General features: G+C 44.1%; 1 protein-coding gene across 10 annotated transcripts in view; it reads left to right on the top strand.

Annotated features, from left to right (window-relative positions):
- Positions 1-17,312, top strand: part of LOC127004480 (paired amphipathic helix protein Sin3a-like) — a 57,147-nt gene that overhangs the window by 9,840 nt on the left and 29,995 nt on the right. For 7 of the 10 annotated variants that reach the window (XM_050872236.1, XM_050872245.1, XM_050872242.1 and 4 more), the window contains exon 2: positions 11,746-12,090. In XM_050872236.1, coding sequence (XP_050728193.1) covers positions 11,763-12,090 — 328 coding nt within the window. In that variant the 5' untranslated portion in view covers positions 11,746-11,762. Of the gene's footprint in view, positions 1-10,769; positions 11,021-11,051; positions 11,349-11,745; positions 12,091-17,312 lie in introns of those variants that run through there. The other 3 variants (XM_050872240.1, XM_050872237.1, XM_050872238.1) reach the window with 3 other exon arrangements.

The following is a 17,312-nucleotide window of genomic DNA, read 5'->3' as shown; positions in this document are numbered from 1 at the left end:
ATAATAATTATACCCTATAAGGCTCTTTAGAAGAAAAAAATCATATATTGTCCTTCCCACCGAACCTTTCTGCTAGAATAGAATAATGGATGCTAACCTTGTAACAGAAAATGCTGCAAGGGCTACTTCGAAGTATACTGCACATAGTTTGTCCAGTATAACAATTTGTACTTCCACAGCTGTTTGGAGTGATTAGTAGGGCCATTCCTCCTGCCTGTTACACGTAATAGTAGTACTAACAGCATGCGGGACATAGAGTTACGAGAAGCTATGATTGAGTCACAAATGGAGCATTATGGCGAATTAGATATACAGGTGCTGGTGGTAGTAGTAGTTGATGTAGCATGATAGTAGGATTAATAGTAACAGTAGTAGTTATTGTTGTGGTGGTAGAAGTAATAGGGATAGTAATAGTAGTTGTGTGTGTGACCTGTGGGAGAGAGAAGGGTAGGGGGAAAAAGGAAAGAAAAAAGGTTAATGACACTGAAGTGAACCTGTTATGGAAGGCTCATCATACTTCTCTCTCTCTCTCTCTCTCTCTCTCTCTCTCTCTCGCGCGCGCGCGCGCGCGCGGGGACGCTTAGGTCATGAGGGTGCGGCAAGTACGATTCCCTATCGAGTTGTAATGGTTTGTTATCTTATCGCTGTGTTGGAGCTGATTTCCAGCTGCTTACTTAGTTTTACTTGCTTGTCGATACAGTATCTTAACAACATCTATACCTACTACTACTACTCATATTGAAACACATAATTAGTTAGTACGGAGTGCGTTATTATTTTAAAGTGTTACTATTCTGGTGTTTAAACGGAAATCAAATCGAACAATTGGCCACCCCCCTAAAAAAAGTGGGCTGGAGTGTTTTGGAAGCAAGTTAACAAGGTATTGAGAGACTCGACCAGTGTGTTCGCCCCATCGTGACATATGGATCAAACGTGAACATTGACCAAGCATCTGGAAAGGAAGTTGAGAAGTGCCGATAGAGGAATGAACAGATCGGTGCTAGAAACAACTATTGGGTAAGAGATCAGGCAAAAGTAGACGACAATGAAAATAGTAAAGAAGGCAATGATTAAGGCATATTATGTTTGAGAGAGGACCAGAGATGGATAAGAAAAACCTACTAGGGCACAACTGCTATTAGGAGAAACAGTGGAAGGCCGTTCATTAAGTAGTGCTATGAAATTAAGAAGAATACGGAAAGTTAACATACACTGTAAAAAGTAGAAGCTCATGATGGGAAGGAATGAAAACGTTTGGGAGTAACATATGTCCTGCAGTGTAATCATACTGCTTGATGAAACGTTAGTGCCTCTCCTCCTTTTCCACCTCTTGCAAAATTTATAACAACACGATAACGAAAGAAGAAAGGAAGGAAGGACAATCTTTTCATAACGGCACAAATGTAATATCCCTACATCAAACAAGACTTACAGTAGGAGCAGGAGGAAGAGAAGGGAAGGAACAAGTGACTGAGTGAGGGGGAGAGAGAAGAAAAGAAAGGAAGGAAAGGATGGGCCGGGTGGAAGAATAAGGGAGAGGGGCGGAAGATAAAGGAAGGGAAGCAGTGAATGAGAGAGAGAGAGGGGGGGGGGTACATGTTCCTCCAAACTAACTGAACCCCCGCAAGCTTCCCTCTTCCCTCACCATTTCCACCCAAGGGAGGGAGGAGAGGGAAAAGTGTGTGTGTGTGTGTGTGTGTCCGGTCACCACCATTGACAGTAGGGGACCCGCCCAGATCCAGTCCCTTTAAGACACACACACACACACACACACACACGGTCAACCACATAAACTCGTCATCAGTTTTCTGCGGTTACTTTGTTGTTGTGGGCGTGATTGTAGTGGTAGTCGTGGTTGTAGTGGTAATTGTGGGCAGTGGGGGTGAACAACGTGACACCTCGATCTACATGTCACACTGTTTGCTACCACCATCACCATCGCCGCCGTCGCTGCAGCCTTATGATAATGATTCACCACCACATTGTTGATCATAGTGGTGCTGGTGGTGATGATGATGCGACAGTTAATCTTCCTTATCTTTTTTTCCCCGTTTTCCTTCTTGTCCCCTCACCACTTTTTTTCCTCTTTTCCCTCCTTCAGTCCTTCCCTCGACTCCTCATGCTTCGCTCTCATCTCTCTCCTCCTCCTCCTCCTTCATTCCCACTTTCCCCTCTACATGTTCCTCCACTTTTTTACCTCCTCTTCCTCCTCCTCGAGCCTCCTGTCTTCCTCGTCATTTTCTCTCCTCTTCCCGTGGGCCTAGTAGCTCTTAGGGGGCTGACTCTCGTGATGTTTGGCCAGCGCAGAAAAGTGTGTGTGTGTGTGTGTGTGTGTGTGTGTGTGTGTGTGTGTTTATTCATTCATTCAGTGGTGTTCAGTCGTGTGTGCGTGTGTGTCCTCCACGACCTTCCACATGTCAGTCAAGGTTAATTCAGGAACCAATGACAAGAAACCGAGTGTGTTTAAGGGTAGACTAATTTGAAAAACCTGATCCCATTCATATTTTTTAAAGGTTTATTTAGACGCTCCCCCCAACACCCACACACCCATACCCACACACACACACACACACACACACCACCGCCACCACACTGCCTTTCGCTCTACATTCTCTTAGCTAAAAATCACTGTTCACCTTAACCTACCTTATTCCTTGAGTAGCACATAGTTTTCCACCTGTTTCTCGTCTCCTAGCCTTACTTGACCTAGTTTAATTTACCTTACCCAAACTAACCATACTTTGTTTTTCTTTTAGTTAGTTACCTTTTTATTGCTCTTTATCACCTTAAGGATATCCATTCACCCTACTTTACATATCTTACCTTGCTCTACCTTACCTTTCATTACTTTACCATACCTCACCTCACCTCACCTTAGTTTGCTTTGAATTACTTTAACCTACCCCTATTAAACTTTTCACCTAACCTTATCTTACCTTTCCAGTAATTGTCTTAATTTACCTTACCTAGCCTTCCCTTTCTTCGCTTTGTATTACCTCAACCTACTTCATACCTCACCTTATCTTACTCTGCTTGACATATCGGAGTCTGTGGCGCGTGGCTCACATTGGCCTATCTTGGCGTGTGTGTGTGTGTGTGTATGTGTGTGTGTGTGTAAGGTGGGGAGCGTGAAGGGAAGATGCATGCACTTGTTTGACTGGGTTTGGCAGTGTTACCCCCTTATCTCTCTCTCTCTCTCTCTCTCTCTCTCTCTCTCTCTCTCTCTCTCTCTCTCTCTCTCTCTCTCACACACACACACACACACACACACACAACCAATCTGGTGGAGTAGCAAAAATAACTTAAAACATTTAGGTTGGGTTGGTGGCCGGGTTTGTGTTGACGTGGGAGGGCAGATGTGTGTGGTGGTTGAGTCTCGGGTGTTGCGCGCTGCTCTTGTTGCTAATGTTAGTCCCTCTGGGGGGGGTGGAGGTGCTGCTGTTGGTGATAACTTGTACACGTGGATCTAAGTGTACCTTGCTGTGGTCCGTCCCCCCTTCTCCTTTACATCCTCCTCCTCTTCCATATCTACTTTTCTCCTTTACTCTCGTTTACTTTTCCTCCTGGTCCGTCTCCGCCTCCCCATTACATCCTTCTCCACTCCCATTACCTTCCTTCTTTTCTCTCTTCCACTTTTCCTCCTCTTTTACCCATCCATTTCCGTGTCATATATCGGGTCTTTTCATCTTTTGCCTCCCTCGCCTTTTCGCCTCTTTCCTCCAGTATTCTTGTCCCTCGCGAGCGGTATTGTTGGTTGCTCATTCAGCGAGGCTCCATTGGCATGCTCACGTGGTTCTATATATGTACAGGTGATTCAGTGATTCCCTCAGGCAGATATGCATACGCTTGCGCCCCCCTCTCCCCCCTTCCCTTATTCTCCTCTCTATTCTTCTTCTTCCTGGTTGTGGATTAGGAGGATTTACTGTATTTTGTGTGTAATGTGTCGGGGTTAAGAGGTGGTCTGTGTGTGTGTGTGTGTTGCTTTTGGTGGTAATGAATGGTTATGGAAGTTTTTTTGCAATGGCGTAAAAAAACTTCAGTCATTCCGTCGCTCCTTGAATCTGAATGAAACATTTCTCTCTCTCTCTCTCTCTCTCTCTCTCTCTCTCACACACACACACACACACACACACACACACACATTGTCGTTATCGCTGTCTTTAATCTTATTTTTCTTTATCGCAGTGGTCATGAATGTCGTCGTCGTCGTCGTCCCTAGTTGGTTACTCGTCGTTCTTGCCATCTTTGTCGTTATTTCAGTCATTGTTGTCTTTTTTCTGTTCTTTCACCTGAGGCGTCCATTCGTTTGTAACTGATACTCATGTTCTCTTTATATTTATTTCATATTCTGTATTTTATGGTGCGAAGTATAAAGATAAAAAAAAAATATGTGGTGGAGTACTTTCACGTTGAGCAACCGAACACGTGCACAGGAGAAGTGTGTGTGTGTGTGTGTGTGTGTGTGTGTGTGTGTCTCAGTAGTAAAAGTATTGAAGTAGTAAGACATTAGAGGAGGGTGGAAGGGAGGAGGAAGTGACTAAGGGATTAGGTGTTTGAAGACTTCCACGCTTCAATTTGGCGGGGGTGTTGGAAGAGGGGGCGGGGGCGGATGCAGCAACAGATGAACCAGTAATAGCAGTAGTAGCGTTTGTGTGTCATTCCCCACGGTCTGATCAGCTGCTGGACTTGCAATCGCCAACCAGTACCCTCCTCGTTTTGAGCTTGGGGCTACATATGTGTGTGTGGGGAGTAATTTGTGCTATTTCTGTGTGTGGGGATGGTAGTGGTGGTAGTGATGGTGACGGGCCAGCCAGCAAGGGTGTGAGGTAAGCGCCCGGGGTGACACACACAGTCCCTTGGCATGTGTTCCTTTGGCTCACCCTCACAACGTTGAAAAGAGAGAGAGAGAGAGAGAGAGAGAGAGAGAGAGAGAGAGAGAGAGAGAGAGAGAGAACATGCTGCCGCCACTTTCCGGGGTAACCAGAGTAAGAAAACACCGCCGCAAAATTACTGTTGTTTTACTCGCACTGCCCACGTGTTGCTGCTGCGAAGTATTCCTCCCTTCCTCCTTCCTTCCCTTCCCCCCCGCCTTCCTTCTTTACCTTCCTCCTCGGCCTCCCCCTTCCCTCCCTCTTTACCTCCCCTGTGTCAGCTCCCTTTCGTTCTTCACCCCTTCCCCCCTTCTTCGGTCCCTCCATCCTTCCCTTCTTACCTGGCCACCTCGCAGTAGGGCCTCACCCTCACCTCTGAAGGATTAAAAGGAGGGAAAGGCGTGAGAGGAGGCTTTGTTTAGGAGGGAGAGTGGAGGAACGAGGAGGAGCGCTGTCGAGGGGTGGAGGAACGAGGAGGAGCGATGTCGAGGGGTCCACAGAGAGTCAGCTGGCTGGTGGTGCTACGCTTCGGGGGGAGGAAAGGAGGAGGGAGGGGAGGAGCTGGGCGGCGACTTGTTTTGGAGGAAGAGCAAAACTGGTGTTGGGGAGGGAGGGATTGAGAGGGAGAGGGAGGAAGGGCAAGGAGGGCGTCTTGTGTCGGAGTGTGGGGGGGGGAGGGGGATTGGATGGCGTTGGGAGGAGGCATAGGGGGCATTGTGTTGGTGATGAGGGATGATGAAGAGGAGGGTTGATGTTAAATAAACTCAGAATACATAAATACATTAGCTAAAATTGGATTACAAATTGGGAAGTGGATAGGTGGAGCCGACTAACACGATAGACACCTTCAAGAAAAGATTGGTGCTAATGGAGTATGACAAAAGGGAGGTTAATGGTAGATAAATTCTGATTAAATGAAGTCCTTAGCCAGAAGTGGATTATAGACAAGAGGATTGATGGTCAGGCTAATCGTTAGTTGACTAGGTTTCCATGAGCTGCTTTGTACATAGACTTATCCATGGCAGACTCCTTTATGTTTTATTCTTCTGATTGTAGTGTGGACGTTGGTGGGGAGGAGGATGGCGTGGGTGAGGAAGTGATTGCAAGGGAGAGCGGCAAACTGTGATGAGAGGAAGGGAGGATGTGGAGATGGGGCGTGAGAGGAGGGCAGCTGACAGAGAGAGAGAGCGAGAGAGTCCACAGAAGTACTTTTTCACGGCAGAACATTATAGTCTCTCTCTCTCTCTCTCTCTCTCTCTCTCTCTCTCTCTCTCTCTGCTGATATCAAAGTATAATAAATAGTGTGTGTGTGTGGCCATCTCTTAACGCAGTCAGGTGTGCCCCCCGTTCATAAAAGTTACACGTGGCAGGTGAAAGGGTTTAAAATGACTTGGTTTACGGTTCTTTTCGCTGCCGCTGCGTAGAAATACTTTTACTTGGTAACTTCTACCTCCTCTCATCTTCCATATGGTTTTCTCAATTGTTTTCATTAATTTATTCAGATATTTATGTTTGCCGATGTACTTTTATATATTTTTACTTTTATCCATATTTTAAAACCTGTCGCTACATTTGTTTCTATCTTTGACTAGCTCGAAATTTAATAAGAGTATTTTACAATTTACTATTCATTGGATTCATAATATATTATCAGTTGAATATTACGCTCAAAAACATAGCTACTTCAGAATATAACCACCAAACGTTCCTCAGTATACCACCGTTTTTACTTTTTTTTTATTTATTATTATTATTATTATTATTATTTTGTCAGTCATAGGGTAAGCGCCAATACGCTAAATACGTCAAAGAACAAGTTACATAAATTAATGGATAGTGATAATAAGCGGGGTTAGGTTTACAGAAGCTGCCCTGGCCTTGTGTAGCATCCATTTGTTCCCAAAAAAAATATCTATACTATTATAAACTGACCTTAATCGATAAAACCTTATTTCAACCCAAGTATTTCATAACAGTCCACCCTCACACAAGCATTCACTTATACACGCCAATCGATACACTTGTAGCTCAGCCAAGAGTGTGTGTGTGTGGGGGGGGGGGGGGGTATCGGCTCGCCAGGTTGAGGGATAGATAGAGGGATAGGTGGATAGATGTTCGTGTTCCGGGGCATCGTTTCAGCTCAATAAGGCCATGAGACACGCGAGGGATGTGGTGTGCGGGGGAAGGGTGATGTCTTCCGCGTGTATTCATCGAGGGTTTTGTGCGATACGAGTAGGTCGGGGAGAAGAGATACCCCATGACCTAGTGTCCTGCACTGAGAGAACAGGGACTGGGTGATGGTGTATGTCCAAGGAAGGCATGGGTCACTCGAGAGAAAAGGAAATGGATGGGCCGTTTAGCAGTAATAGTAGTAGTAGGTGGTGGTAGTATATTGTATTCTCATGCATTGATATTAAAAAAGGGTAGGATCGCTAAAAGGAAGAGGAGTGATTCAGTTTTATCTAGTATTTAATTTTCTGCTTCCTTACATGTCGCATCGTCCTCTCGTCCTCGTCCTCTTTTTCCTCCTCATTCCTTTTCTGTCACGTCGCCAAATGCTCTACTCAGGGTCTGTGTGTGTGTGTAGGCGGAAGCAATAAGTTTTCTTTTTGACAAGGCTCAGTTCGTGTTTGGTAATAGCTGCTGTATAGATGACATTGAGATAGTTAAGAGTTGTTGATGAGGAGGAGGATAACAGTGATAGTGAGAACAGCAACAATAATGATAATATTGAAATGCCATCCCGTATCTTTTTCATCATTAATAACGCTAAATCAAACGTTTGTAATTAACATGTATTGGCTTAGCGATGAGTTCTTAAATTTGTTAATTGCTATAGAAGGTAATACTTGACCGAAGCAGAGAGAGAGAGAGATTCTGGAGCCATTTTTATGAAGGTATAATTTTAAAACTTTCCATATTCGGCGGTGGTGTGGTTAGGGAGGGAGGCGGGCCAAGTTAGACTAAACGAAATTACAGGTGTTGTTTTATGATCTGCCGTAGAAAAGTCTGTTCTAGCTTGTTAAAAAAAAAATGTTACAGTTGATGTTTCTGTTTGGTAATAAGACTTCTGACGGAGGAACTAATTTATCTTAAAGCTGGTGTAGTAGTTGTTCCGGTTAACCTGACGCTGCTGATGTCACGCCCTTCCCTTTCAAAGAGAGAGTGAGAGACGGAGGGAGGGGGCGTGTGTGTAAGCATGGTTTGTTGAAGGAAAGTTGTAAGCGAGTAAAAAAAGAATAGAGAGGAGCAAGTGAGTGAAGCGTCAGGTTCAAGGGAGTGTTGTCATGGTGATGCGAGTAACACAGGAGAGAGAGAGAGAGAGAGAGAGAGAGAGAGAGAAAGACAGACATTTTTTTTTATTTCCATTCACGTAGTGTCGTATCTTTAGTGTGTATGTCCTCTCTCTCTCTCTCTCTCTCTCTCTCTCACACACACACACACACACACACACACACACACAGACCTGCACACTCAAAATTTTGCTTTGTTGCAGTTCAATGTTTCGTTAAAATCCCTAGTCCTGAATCTTCTACGGTAGACCGAAAATGGCAACTCATGTAACAGGTTTGTGCTTCCACACACGAACTGCAGGCTTTGGATGGGGGAGGGTCTAAGACATTTTACTTATTTTTACCCCAACTTTATGATCATTCGTAATTAAAATATGTTCAGGCGTCGACATTTTATTGTCATTTGATATTAATGCTGTTGTTTTTGGTCTGGTTTCGCCAGTGGGAGTGAAATATTGGTCATGAAAGACTAGATTCGTTTTTATATTATTTTACCTGGTAGAATTCTGTTTTCCGGATATCATTTTCCTGTTACGTTTTGCTAGTGATTTTTTGGGGGTGACTTAAGACCACGTGCATATTATTCTTAACCTTGATTGTAACAAGTATCGCCCCTTTTATTGGATGGAGGTCGCTACCCATGCGGTATTTATACGTGCCGTGGGGGGGGGGGGTACCTGTCAGTGGAGGGAGAGAGAGAGAGAGAGAGAGAGGTGCATATTTTCAAGTTAATGCGAAAATGGCTGCTGCGGGAGTAAGGAAGTGGGAAGGAAAGTCATCGGGGGTTGTGGAGGATACGGGCTTGGCATCAGACAGCCAGGCAGGCAGCAGAGCGGGCGTGACATAATGGTTGGGGGAGGGTGGGCGGTGGCGAGGGTGGTAGCCGGCCGCCGCCCCTCCACTGACACTTCCCGCCGCTCCGCTTCGTTCCTAGTCTCGGTAATGCACATCCTACACCCACCCACACGGACGATTCACACTCAGTTTCCTTAGTAACGATAAAGGGCATGGGTTGGATCGTTTGGAATATAATAATAAACTACGGCGCAATATTATCTCAGCCCTCCAATCCTTCCCTCTCTCCCCTTCCCCACTCCCTCCCATCAGCCTTGACTTCCCGCCGTCCGACCCGTGTGTGGCGGCGGCGGTAGTGGTGGTGGTGGTAGTACCGCCCGCACTCTCACCTCTCTCAACACCCCTCCCCGCCCTGCCTCACACAACTCGCGCATGGCGTAATAAGACCCGTTGGCCGGCTGGCGTAAGTGCGTAAGTGCACAAAAAAGGGTCGACAGGCTTTCTCCTGGATGTGTGTGCGTGTGCCAAGCCATCGAATAACCGCACTGTTCTTCCTTATCAGTCACCCTTATCGGCGCGCGGCCCTTATGAGGCATGAATCAACCAAACCAACACCCGCCAGCAATGTCACCACCACTACCCAACGCTACCTTCCATCACCTTGACTTTGGGAGAACATTTTCACCCTAACTTGGTGGCATTTCCGAGTTACTTCACGCCCTCCCTGCACAGTCACACCTTACGCCGGGGCCCCTCCTCTCTCTCCTCACCCTTACCTGTTGTTACTCTTTTGTTTACAGTCATGTCACGAATCACAGACCATAGTAAGAAACCGCTAAAAAGTCCGTGAGGTTCCTTCACTTACTGCGCAGTTGATTAAGGACTCGTATGCTACCATACCTCCAAGTGTTTGTAAGTGAGCAATAGTGACGTAGAACATGAAGGGAGGCAAGCAGGCGGCAGGCTAGTGAGAGTTGAGATGGGGGCACTGAGAGGGAGGGCCGAGGACAAAGCTCCTTTTGGGGGCCCTGGCTGTGGCTGGCTGGCGTGATGTGGAGACTCTGTGCAGGCTAAGGGATCAGGTAGGGCCGAGGGCGTGTGACAGGTGGGGTTCGTAGATTGATTGTAAAATTAGAACCCCCTGTAGGAGGTAGATGAAGGATGTTATGTCGGGGTCGGACGATTCACTACCACCACCACGACCGGACCGCTCCCGTTGCGTCTTTTATCAGCCTGGCAGCGCAGTTCCGTTGCTTCATCGAACCTCGCGCCACTAAAACCACAGGTGTCGTACGGCATTTTGATCGGACGATTCATTGCACCTCACATTGCTCTCCCGTAGGTATATGTGTCTTTCTGGAAGTATTGGTCACCTATTTTTCCCGTTTTGCGATGAAAATAAGGTTCTGTGTGGAAGCGGCCTGCAACAGCTGTACGAATAGTAGCTATTCACTCCTGCGTCTGATCTGGCAGGTCGAGTCGTGCTGCTGGCTGCCTTGTTGGTGCAGTGAGGTGCCACTTTCCATTATAACCGCCACTATATTATCCGCCCCAGATCCGGAGGGGGGAACTTGTACACTTAGTCAGTTACATGTTCACTTGATTCTCAACGTGAAAAAATAGGCACATGTCTCCTTTGGTGAGCAGCAGTGCTTTGTTTATTGGCGGACAATCCCATTCTTGAACTTGTAGCGGAGGGTGCCAGAAGGTCTTGGGACGAGAGCTGCGGCATGTGGGACCAGAGAAGGGCTGGGGACGGGTTACATTATTGTTGTGATGGCGGAGGATCGGTAGTGAGAGTGGCTGGGGACGAGAGCGCGCCACTACCTCTGTCTTGGCGACAGCCCGGGTCGTCTCTCCGAACGTTTTCCATAACATTCGTCTGGGTTTCGTCAGGATGCACTTCGTCTGGCCGCCATCGTGTGTGTGCGAGACTCCAATTTTGGTGTAGTGACGGTGACTCAGAGGCTGCTCGAAGTGAAGGATATTATACATCGGCGAATAGGCCGGTGAAGCGTATATGGGTGTGTGATGTGTTGCACAGACGATCAACTCTTTCTGGTAATGTCTCAGTAGGCTGTTGTATTTGCAGGCAAGAGTGCAAGGAGCGCCCTTGAATCCTCCGCCTTCCTGGCCAGATGAGCGGCGCACAGAAACTGGATTTTTGTTAAACGATGAAGATTTCAGGCCATAGCCCGGTGTTTATACGGTGGGTGGATTCAACATCGCCGTGGTGTTGGGTGTTCCCTGCATTCCATCAAAGTGAAGTGAAGAAAACTTATTTTGGTCTGCGTTTGTGTTGCGGGTGAGAAGGGGCCAATGACTGCAACACTGACCCTCCGGCGGCTACAACTCGCCAAGATGGGCTTCACCTTGTTGCATCGACAGGGTATATACAAACCCTTGGAGGTGAAATGAGCCCTAAATAATCTTGAGCACACGCACGGTGCCACTTAACATAATTCAGAGAGGGACCAGTTAGTTGCCAGTGTAAATGTTGATTTTGTAAACCTTTATAAAACTTATTTGGATATTGTGTTCTTTCATGACTTTTCAGGAATTATAATAACAATTCCCTTTCATTCTCTTCATCCGAAATTATAATCCATAGAACCTTTTTTTACTGAATAATGGAATTTTATTCAATCTAAATTCCACATTGTTGCAAGGCATAATCCGCCATTTCAGTGTTGTCTGTAGTCCAGGAAACTGCGTGAAATATTTATTTGAAGTGCTGTTGCATTAAAGAAGTTTTTCATTATTTTAATTTTAATTTATCTTTTCAGGTGTAATGTAGTGCGTGATGAACCGTCGTGTGGATGATCTGTCTGGACGGGGAGAGGCAGTGTCAGGCATCGTGAGTGCAGGGGGTGTTGCCGGTGGGTTGACCCAGGGGGGCCAGGGTGTCACTGGTGGCCCTGGGGGGGTGGGTGGGGGCCCTGGGGGATACGTGCGTGGACCCACCATCACTCACTTGGGAACCAGACCTGGTCAACCTACAACGCCAGTAGCAACCGCCGGGACCCCTGTGCCTGGAGTAGTGCCTGTGCCAGCCACCACCGCTGGGCAGGGGGTTGGGGGCGCGCCAACCCCCCTCGACCACCAGCCACACAACCCAGCCTCTCAGCCAGGTAAGGATTTATCATTGCTCTGAAGTGTGAGTGTGTGTGTGTGTGTGTGTGTGTGTGTATTTTACCTAGTTGTAATTTTTCAGTGCCTGGGCTTACGCTCGTGTGGTCCCGTCTCCGTATCTATAATTATCCAACTTTTCCTTGAAGCTCTGCACACTTCGCCGATACTATTTATTCACTTAGTCTGTTCCAAACTTCTATATTTCTTTATGTCTCTTGAGCATCTTCCCTTCCTCAACTTTTTACTATGTCCTCTAGTATTCCTGCTGGAAGGTTCTTCTCTTAGTAGCAATTTCTCGTTATCTACTTCTTCCATTTTACTCAATAGCCTATATATTTTATGTGTTTCTTCATATGTGGAGACCACACTGTTTCCGCGTATTCTGGTTTAGGTCTGATCATAGTAATATTAATTTTTTCATCATTTCTTTGTCCATGTAGTGGAATGCTATACCTATATTTCTCACCATGTTAAATGTATCACCGAAGATCCAATTTATATGACTTTCTGGTTGCATATAATCTTGCATTATTACTCCCAGGTCTCTCTCTTCATTTACTTTCTTTAATATTTCACCATCTCCCATTTTATATGTCCATTTTGGTCTTTCTACACTTTTTCCCATTTCCATAACATGACATTTCTTCACGTTGAATTTCATCTCCCATATCTGACTCCATTTCCAAATCTTGTTTAGGTCTTCTTGCAGCTCCTTGCAGCCTTCACTGTTTCTTATGTCTTTGCAGTTTAGCATCATCTGCAAACAGGCTCATGTATCTTTTCATTCCCTCTGGCATATCATTAATATAGACTAGGAAGAGTACTGGTACTAAAACCGACCCCTGGGGCACTCCACTTTCCACCATTCTCCATTCCGATCTAGTGTCCTTAACCACTGTTCTCATCTCTCTTCCTCTTAAGTAGCTTTCCATCCAGCACTTCATATTCCCTCTCAATCCTCCTTTATTTTCTAGTTTCCACAGCAGTCTTGAATGTGGAACTTTGTCAAATGCCTTCATTAAGTCCAGGTAAATGCAGTCCACCCATCCGTCTCTTTCCTGTAATTTGTCCGTCACTCTTGAGTAAAAGCTCAGCAAGTTTGTCACACATGAGCGGCCTTTCCGAAACCCATATTGATTGTTTGTGATTAGATTATGTTCTAGAAATCTCATCCATTGTTCTTTTATTAATTTCTCACATATTTTACATACTATGCTGGTCAGAGACACCGGTCTGTAATTTAGGGGTTCTTCCTTTTTTCCACTTTTGTATATAGGTACCACTTCTGCCCTCTTCCACTCCCTAGGCACTGTGTGTGTGTGTGTGTGTGTGTGTGTTTCAAATGGGATAAACGTTAATCTCTTCACTTTAGTGAGTTAAAAGATGAGATTTGACATTTGTATTAACGATATCTGGGAATATATATATATATATATATATATATATATATATATATATATATATATATATATATATATATATATATATATATATATATATATATATACGAGAAACAACTTCATGACTGAATGAAGAAATTAAAAATAGGTAGTACTTGATGTGTGTTTTAATAAAAAGAAATATACATTATAATACTGAATGCTGGCCACTATCTGATGCATGCTATATGAAACATTATTTAGTGCAGGGTACAGTTTTGTTTATCTTCAGGGTGAATCCAAAGTTTTAGACATTTTGAAGAGAGATCTTGTAGGTATACCATCCTTAACCCTTTACCACCATTTATTATTTGGCAGTGGCTGTTCTACATTCACCTTGCCCTCTACACTGTTTAGTATCATTGCCATGTCAACATCCAAAGCATTGTCTTTTTGTCTCAGCTCCGTGATGTTGGAATAGCAGGAAAGTTCTTTGAGGTAACCTAAACTTTGTTTTCATCAGCTTTCACAGCACCTTCATCAGTCACGGAATTATCAATTCTTTACCCATTACATTACCTCATTGTTCACCTTTGTTGTTTATACGACAGTTGTAAATTCTTGTGAAGGGCTGTCTTATTCGTTTCAGTGAGGGATGTTTCTAACAGTAGGATTGGTCTAAAATGGAATTACTAGGTGTAGTGTTTCATGGAAAGCAAAAATGAATTAGTGAAATGATGAGCTGTGTAAAGAGGAAGAATGTCATGCTGAATAACCCATACTAAGCAGTCTATTCCAACATTGATTTATTCCACCACCAATTCCTTAGTGCCAGAGGTTTTAGAACCATGTTCCAACATATTCCTAAAGAAGATCAAAATAAGATGTATTTACCTATTGTGCCATGTTAACCCTCCTCAGTGCATGCCTATGAAGTTGCTCAGCATTACACCAATTACACTCATCAGGAAATCACCAGCTTTGAGAACCAAACCAAATTAGCACCACTTTTTGGGATGCTGTGCAGAGATAAGGTCTACAGGGTTTCTTTTATTAGTATTTTTCATTATGTTTTGTTACTTATTTATATTATTACCCTAATTGAGTTACTTGTTACCACTGTGATACATATAATTACAGTAGTTAGCTGTTTTGAAATGGATCATAGGTATTGTCTAAAACAGTGTGTCTGAAAAATTTTGCCTGTGGATTGCAAGACCTGTGAGTGACACTATCAAGCTGTGTAAAGTTCAAACAAGTCTCAGAAAAGTTACCACCACAGTAGGCTAGGCATAAATAAACCTTATTGGTATGTTGTGAAACCTCTCATCTCTTCATCCCTCTATGCTCCCCAACTTCAGTTGGGTTCTAAGTAGTAACTATCTTAATTTGTTTCTCATGCCTTGTACACTCTTGCCAGTTTTAAGAAATTCCTCTTCTTTTCCCATAGATATCATTAAAGGTTTCTTGTCACCCTTTCCATTCTAACAAAATGGATACATCACTTATATAGAGCATTCAGTGTTATGTAGTGGGCTCACACGGCATGAGTACAGGTAACTCTCGATTTACGCGAGTATTGTGTCCTTGAAGATGTCGCGTAAATCAAAAACAATGTAAATCAAACAAGAGGTAGGTTTTTACCTTTATTGCCTACTGTATCACTCTGACTCCTCTCCCTCTCCTGGTTCCTCCTCTGGCTGCCCTTCCTCTCGTGGTAGCACAGCAGCGAGGGTATTGTTGTTGTTGTGTAGCGTGGCAGCGTGGGTACTGTATTGTTGTTCAACTGGCACGCGGGAAGAACTGAGCTCAGCTGTGTGGCCGCGGCACCGTGTGAGTCCAGTTGCATGAGACATCTCATGGCCACTCCATAAAATATTGCGTATAAGTGAACAAACGTGTAAATTAAACATTTATTTGGATTTTGGACCTCACGTTATTTCAAAAACGCGTAAACCAAACTCATGTAAATCGAGCGTTACCTGTATATGGCGCTGTTGATACCTGTGCAGAACATAGATCTGGATCTTCAAGTTGCTTGTTCTCCCTGTCTTACTCTATAGCTGTGAGACATGAATGCTGAATAGTGACTTGAAGTGGCAAATTGATACCTTTACAAATTGGTGTCTATGCAGAATTATGACATATCACTGGAATGTCTGTTAAACTTGTGATTGCTCTGTGAGACTGAATGAAGACCTATTACCTGCATTGTCCATTGTCAACTCCAGCTATACGAGCATGTGGCATTCTACCCAGAACTCGACCCTGAAGTTCCTGTTTTTTCTTTTAATCTCTTCCCATCCTGTAAATCTTACTTCTTACATAAATCTCAGCATGTTCACATGCCCCTTGTCTCTTCTAACTTCCCTTTTATGTTATTTGCAGTTTTGACTTTTCAGAATCTACCTCCCTAGAGCCTTTCTCTCCTTCCATATAGGACATATTGATAGTTGAATTCATCAGACTGATATAATAACAATTTTCTTGTTCACTGTTTTCTTACTCAGACCTTGATGCCCCTGCATTCCTACAGATTCAACCTGATTGTGTTTGATTAAGGCTTCAGATTCATCAACCATGTAGACATCAAGATTTGGGTGTTCCATTTGCTTTACTTTATTCTTTTAGCTTGTTTTTGAATCATCATTTTAATCATTGACAACAGTCACATGAGTGAATGAACCTAATTTTCTTGTTTTATTTCTTTACTTTTCAATTTAACATTCTAAGAGTATGTATTGTGTAACATTTAATGATACATTTCACATAATTTATATTTTGCTTGAAGTGATCAGACAGCACATGGAGAAGCAACAAAACAAAGCATTTAGCTTTAAAAACAATTTTAACCTGGTAGCTGCGGTGATCATGTTTCTTAAAGGCCCCTCTAAGCGAATTAATGAGAAAAATCATCAATCACACAAACCATTTCATAATATATATCAACGCATTTGTGATCAGTTTATGTATCATCTATTTTTTGGGATTTATATCACGGCAAAAATTTGGCCCGTCGCTGGTACATGGTAAAGCCACAAATTTGGCCCGCCGCTGTTACCGGGTTAAAATAGAAAATATATATGCATCCGTGTGCTAAGTGTGCACTAACACAAATGTATCTTCTTACATTTAACTAGTTTATGTATACAAGATTTAGCTATGCTCATGTCTTTTGAATGCAGTCTGTTCTTAACCCGTGGGCTTCGGCTATGAGAAAGCCGAGAAACGGCAACATTACACTGCATTTTTAGACTTACAAAATTGCATGGAACGTACATCAGCGTACTCCTCTCATAACCATAAAGCCGTTAAAAATATTTATTTATACTCAAACTCCATTCTTTTTGGGTGGTGTTTGTTACAAAATAAACAGTCTCGTGCCACGTGGCATCTAGCCGAGAGTTGTTTGTTGTCTACTTTAGAGAATTTGACAAGTGATTACTATATGGATAGCTAATTCAGTCTGTCATGACCTTACAGCACCACCTATGACAAGTAAGCCCACCTCAAGATCAATCACCCACCACAATGACCCAGGGCATTCATGGTGGGCTGCTCTATGCCGCCACCGCCTACAATTAGCTCGAATTAGGCGTTTTGAGCCGAGCCCCATACAGGGTCCACCGTTTCAGCGGACCGACTCGCAGGAGCCCAAAAATGGGTCCGCCGACGCTGCCGGGTTAAATGTCATGTATACTATTTACTTTCATTACCACCTAGCCTCCAGAAATGATACATTTGTTCTTGAAGTCATATTTGTATTATCCTATGAGCATCTTTTATTCATTCACTCTTAGACCCCTCTTAACCCCTTCCACCCGACAACGCCATCATGGCAT

This window comes from Eriocheir sinensis, chromosome 28 (assembly GCF_024679095.1).
Source record: "Eriocheir sinensis breed Jianghai 21 chromosome 28, ASM2467909v1, whole genome shotgun sequence".
Taxonomy (NCBI): Eukaryota; Metazoa; Arthropoda; class Malacostraca; order Decapoda; family Varunidae; genus Eriocheir; species Eriocheir sinensis.
The sequence above is the reverse complement of the archived record's forward strand: the minus strand, read 5'-3'. Positions and strand labels throughout refer to the sequence as shown.